Here is a 6,000-nt window from a genome sequence, read left to right on the forward strand (position 1 = left end):
TTCCTGGGCGGTACGCCACAGAGCCTCCGCGCTGCAGCTTTGCAAAGCTGCAACCTGGTCTTCGGTTCACACGTTTGTGAAATTCTACAGGGTCCACACCTACGCTTCGGTGGACGCCAGCCTAGGTAGAAGGATTCTGCAGGCAGCGGTGGTGAGTCCACTGGCCTGATGGAAGTTTGTTTCCCACCCCAGAGACTGCTTTGGGACGTCCCATGGTCTCTGTGCCCCCCAATAAGGCGAACGAGAAAACAGGATTTTTGGGTTGCTTACCGTAAAATCTGTTTCTCGGAGCCTTGATTGGGGGACACAGCACCCTCCCATGTTCTACAACTCCTGTTCTTACTTTGGTTGATTGGTTACAGTTGAGTTGTTTGTTCTGTTTTTAATCTACTCTGTTACTTCTCCTACTGCTTTCTCACTAACTGAGGAATTCCCTGCCGGTCGGTGGGGTGTACACTGCGGAGGAGGAGCTAACCTTTTTTTGTGCATAGTGTCAGCCTCCTAGTGGCAGCAGCATACACCCATGGTCTCTGTGTCCCCCAATGAAGGCTCAGAGAAACAGATTTTACGGTAAGCAATCCAAAAATTCTGTTATCTGAGCATGCGTGAGTTCTAGCCAAGTGTCTTTGGCGTGTTCGAATAATATGTTCGAGTCCCGCGGCTGCATGTCTCGCAGCTGTTCGACAACAGAGACATGCAGCTGCAGGGACGCAAACATATTTTTCGAGTATGTCAAAGACTCTCGGTTAGCACACGAGTATGCTTGGATAACACCTTATCCGTGCACGTTCACTCATCACTAATCCTAATGCATCTGTCTTTTCTACAGCATTTATTACAAGACTAAATACAGTTCATATACTATGGCTCTCTTTTTAATGCGATTTTTGCACACCTAGACTTGAATGAGACCAAGTCTCATCCAACACACAGAAGAAACTCATGCATGCTGTGATTTTTTTTGTTTGTTTATTTTACACACCAATTCGGTCAGTGGAAAAACAAAAAATAAAACCGCCCATCTCCACTGCCCCATAGAATAACATTGGTCTTATTTCTATCTGTTTGTCACGGACATCACAAAGACGGAAATGACACTCGTGTGAACCTCCACTGATGGGGATAAAAATGCCCTGTGCTGCTGATCAGTGGCCTCCACCCATCTAGAAGATGATTAATTCTAGTTGACCTTTTTAACCTTGTTTTTTACAAGATCAGGGTGGCCTATTGGTGGGGCTCCCCGGGTGGGCTGTTGGTGGGGCTCCCCGGGTGGGCTGTTGGTGGGGCTCCCCGGGTGGACTATTGGTCAGATTCCCCAGGTGCGCTATTGGTGGGGCTCCCCGGGTGCGCTATTGGTGGGGCTCACCAAGTGGGCTATTGGTGGGGTTCCCCTGGTGAGCTATTGGTTGGGGTCCCTGGGTGGGCTATTGGTGGGGCTCCCCAGGTCGGCCTCCCACCTGTTTGAAAGTTGTCACCTATTCTCTGGGTAGATAGCACAATGTGAGCCTCGCTTTAGAGAGACATTGATCCTGATGTATGAAGGAATGTTTTTCTTGCACTACAGGAGCTTTTATATGCTGCGTTAGTTTGGTCTGTCTCCTGTGAGAGTACACTGAGCCTAAGGCTATGTGCACACACTGTGGATTTGGCCTCTGCGGATCCGCAGCAGTTCTGCAGACAGTGTACAGTACCATGTAAGTCTATGGGGTTTACAATCTGCAGTGCACATGCTGCGGTTTTTTCACTGCGGAAAAGCTGCGGTTTTAAATCCGCAGAAAGAATTGACATGTCAATTCTTTCTGTGGATTCCGCTGCGGTTTGCCACCTATTCCATTGTCCAGGTGTCAAACCGCAGGGGAAAACCGCTGGCCAATCCACAAGTAAAACCGCAGGTCACTTTACCTGCGGTTTTACCTGCGGATCTGCACGGAAAAATCCGCTGGTGAATCCGCAGCGTGTGCACATAGCCTTATAGTGGGTGCAGTACACAAAAATTCAGTGACAAGTCCAAACTCTATAACATCTGTGATCTTAGCAAAATCTAGTTTGGTGACATTCCTACACGTCGCTATTCACTGTCACCATTTGTTACATTCTGCGTCCTTTTGCTTTTCTGTCTTTTGTAGTTTTTAGCAAACTGCTGCCATCTTACCCTGCATCCGGGGAAATGGTAATATTCTGTAACTGTATATTTCTGCTGTTTTCAGGTAACGCGTACGGTAAAACACTCCGGCAGTATCATGGCTGGGTGGTTAGAGGGGTATTTGCGGTAAGTGTGTTTTCTGTGTAATCTGTTAAGAATATATATTAGTATACATTGTCTACCAGTTATTCGTTGTCATCTCGGATTTCTCATGTGCCAGGGATTGGACGCAAACAACCTAGTCCAAGAGGGGGATATACTGTTTCCAGCCTGTAGATGTCAGCGTAGATCTAGGGTTTTTTGTTTGTTTATTTTAATTATTCCTGTGATGCTGGTGATTCATTAACCCCTTAGTGACAGTGAATTTTCCCCTTCCCGACCAGGCCAAATTTTTCAAATCTGACCACTGTCACTTTATGAGGTTATAGCTCTGGAACGCTTCAACAGATCCCACTGATTCTGAGACTGGTTTTCCCAGGACATATTGTACTACATGTGGTCAATTTTGGACAATGTGATTTGTGTATATTTATGTAAATATCAAAAATTTGAAAATTTCCCAATTTTTAAGCTTTAAATTTGTATGCCCTTAAATCAGATAGTTATACCTCACAAAATAACATTTCCCACATGTCTACTTTACATCAGCACAATTTTGGAAACATAATTTTTTTTTTTGTTAGGAAGTAATAAAATAAGGGTTAAAAGTTGTCCAACGATTTCTCAATTTTCCATCAAAATTTAAAAAACCATTTCTTTTAGGGACCTATATGACAGAAAATACCCATAAGTGACACCATTCTAAAAACTGCACCCCCCAAGGTCCTCCAAAACCACATTCAAGAAGTTTACTAACCCTTCAGATGCTTCACAAGAATTAATGGATTGTGGAAGGAAAAAATGAATATTACCATAGTTTTTTCACAACAATTTTGCTTTAGACCCACAATTTTTACTTTCTTAAGGATAACCGGAGAAAATGGACCCAAAATTTGTTGTGAAATTTCTCCTGAGTACGCTGATACCCCTGTATGTGGGGAAAACTACTGTTTGGGTGCATGGCAGGGAACGAAAGGGAAGTTGCGCTGTTTGACTTTTTGAAAGCTAAAATTGATAGGGGACACCATGTCGCATATGCAGAGCCCCTGATGTGCCTAAACAGTGGAAATCCTCCACAAGTGACCCCATTTTGGAAACTACACCCCTCAAGGATTTTATGCAGGGGTTTAGTGACGATTTGTAACCAAAAGGTACTACAGAGAATTTAATAACATTAGGTCGTCATATTGAACATGTTGTCATCCGTGTTGAGCGCAAGCGCTAGCATCTGGTGCTCCGGTATTTGGTGTGGGTGTTTGAGTAACCCCGATGCCAACTCAAGTAGCAAGCACTTGCGCTCAACACTAGTGTGTGTGTGTGTGTATATTATTTATATATATATATATATATATATATATATATATATATACACACACACACATACATACATTATATAAATTTCATTCATATCTTTCGTTCTTTGCCTTTAGGGTTGGTTTAGGGTTTTTTTCAAAAGTAAAAAAAAAAGTTATATAATGACAGAGGGGAGGATGACATACTAATTATTGGCTTTTGTTCACTGTAATAGGATGATGGGATCTATCACGGTGATCAAAGTGAACCAATAAGAAAAATCTCTGTTGCTGCCATGTGCTGGCCAACAGGCACCCTGCGTCCGCCATTTTTTTTGGGGGGGAAGTGGAAGACCGGGGAATGGTGGAGGTACCCCAGGGTGGGTTGGGGACCTAAATTCTTTCTCCTCTGTGTATATCATGTCAGAAGCGAGAGAGACGTTTTTAATAGCTGGCACACTTTTTTTTTTTTTTTTTTTTTATACGAGATAGGTGTTATTCATTGAATAACGTTGACCGGGGACCGTAAAAACTGTCCCTGATCATGTTTTCCAGGGTCTCGGCTACCCCTGTTAACTGAAACCTCGGAGGTTTTCTGTGGCTGGGGGGTGCTATAACCTTATTCCCGATCGCCTTTTTAACAAAAGGCCACTTAATGGTCGCCATTTTATTGCGTATCAGTGGTGGTTAAGGGGTTAAATACCAAGTTAGTCTGTGTCCTTAAGAGGTTAAAAATGAGGCCACTTCTGCTAGTTCATGAGCAGTCACATTTTTTTTTTTCATACGTGCTGTAAAAAAAAAGTTCCCATTTCAATCTCAAAATAATTTTGGTCTCCATTTTTTTTTTGTGATACGTGGGGCCTAAATGTTGTTTTTTATATTAACCTTTATTATAAATTCACCATAGAAATTATTGTTATATGTTTGACATATGATGTTATTGGGTTTTTTTTTTCCTTAATGGGGTGGGGCTGGAAATTGCAATTTGTCCTGCTGGTGGTCATTTTATTTTTTGGGGTTGAGTGGGGTGTTTGCACCCCCAGCGATTGGAAAGCTACTCCCTGTCCAAAGGATAAGGGATAACATCTAAACTTGAGAATACCCCTAAGATAAATTAGTAAACTGGATATTTGTTCACCAAGGTTGTTTAATTGTTAAAGTAAATGAGGAATAAACTTCTGATTCTTAATTCTTGCTTATTTCTTACAGCTGGCCTTAAGAGCAGCCCCAACGTATGAGGGATTCGTGGCTGCACTGGCCGTTCAGGAAGGAGATCAGAAGGATGAATTGTTCACTGACGCCATGATGAGGGATCTTAACATTTATCTGCCAGCTATGGAGAAACAGCTAAATATTTTGGACACTTTGTATGATGAGCATGGTCTAGAGTCAGATGAAGTTGTATGACCAGTCACATCGGAGTCCAGGGATATGACCTGCTCCCCAGCACTAGATGGCAGGTGAATGGATGGTGTCCTGGGCGACTATATTTCTACATGGACAGAAGTTGCCTCCAGAACTCACTCTTCTACAATTCACAATCACGTTTTGTATTTATGAATGGTCTAATGTTGGAGGTGCAGGAGATGCCACCACCGTTCACCATTGTGCGTCAGGATCTCTTCATTGTTATCTTGAAACTTTTTATTTATGGACTTAATACTGACTAACAAGGTGCAACTTTTTCTAATGATGTTTTTAAGTACATAAAAATGTTTGTGTAACGGATCACACATGGACTTGTCACTATAGACTATTGGATTATGGTGCAAATTGTGGCTCATCTTAGAGACCGCTTCAGCGATTCTCTGCCACCTGCAAGTTTTACTTTGGCTTGCCTACCTCTTATGGAAACTTGCCTCAACAAGTTCTTCAATGTAATCACAACTCTCAGGACATTCCAGCATTGTCGGCTGTAGCGCTTTGCTTTTATAAAGGGTATTTAATGAACGGGAATATAGAATTTTTTAATTGTCACCACGCCTATTGCTATTTTCTGATTCTTTTCTTGTAGCCTTTTCAGTCTTGTTATTGTCATTTTAAATGAGTTGTCTCAACATTACAAACCCTTTTATACATTGAAGCCAACCTGGCAGATCTGACTACATCAGTGTTTCTCAAAGTCTCATCCTCATGGCCCCCAACAGCTCATTTTTTGAGGATTTCCTTAGTATTGCACAGGTGCGAGAACCTGTGGCAATTTCTGATGCCTTGATGATAATTCCATCATCTGTGCAATACTAAGGAGATCCTGAAACCATGATGTGTTGGGAGCCGTGAGGGCTGGAGTTTGGGAAATATTGGACTACATGAACCTGGGTTGAAAAGCAGCCATTACATATTTTTCTTCGGCAATGGTTACTACATGGCTGACATGGTGATCATTCTGGTTAATAGCAAAGTGTTCTGAGCAGTATGCCCTGATGGGTAAATGGGTTGGGGTTGCTGTAAGGGTGTGTGCACACG

General features: G+C 42.5%; 1 protein-coding gene across 4 annotated transcripts in view; it reads left to right on the forward strand.

Moving 5' to 3' along the window:
* The window catches only part of PLEKHA8 (pleckstrin homology domain containing A8), a 41,699-nt gene extending 36,188 nt beyond the window's left edge, over nucleotides 1–5,511 (forward strand). For all 4 annotated transcript variants that reach the window (XM_073550714.1, XM_073550713.1, XM_073550715.1 and 1 more), the window contains 2 exons: nucleotides 2,208–2,269; nucleotides 4,744–5,511. In XM_073550714.1, the coding sequence (XP_073406815.1) occupies nucleotides 2,208–2,269; nucleotides 4,744–4,941 (260 nt within the window). In that variant the 3' untranslated portion in view covers nucleotides 4,942–5,511. The remainder of the gene's footprint in view (nucleotides 1–2,207; nucleotides 2,270–4,743) is intronic.
* The last annotated feature ends 489 nt before the right edge of the window (nucleotides 5,512–6,000 follow it).

The sequence above is a fragment of the Dendrobates tinctorius genome, unplaced genomic scaffold, assembly GCF_039654945.1.
Source record: "Dendrobates tinctorius isolate UK_male_01 unplaced genomic scaffold, ASM3965494v1 ptg000167l, whole genome shotgun sequence".
NCBI lineage: Eukaryota > Metazoa > Chordata > Amphibia > Anura > Dendrobatidae > Dendrobates > Dendrobates tinctorius.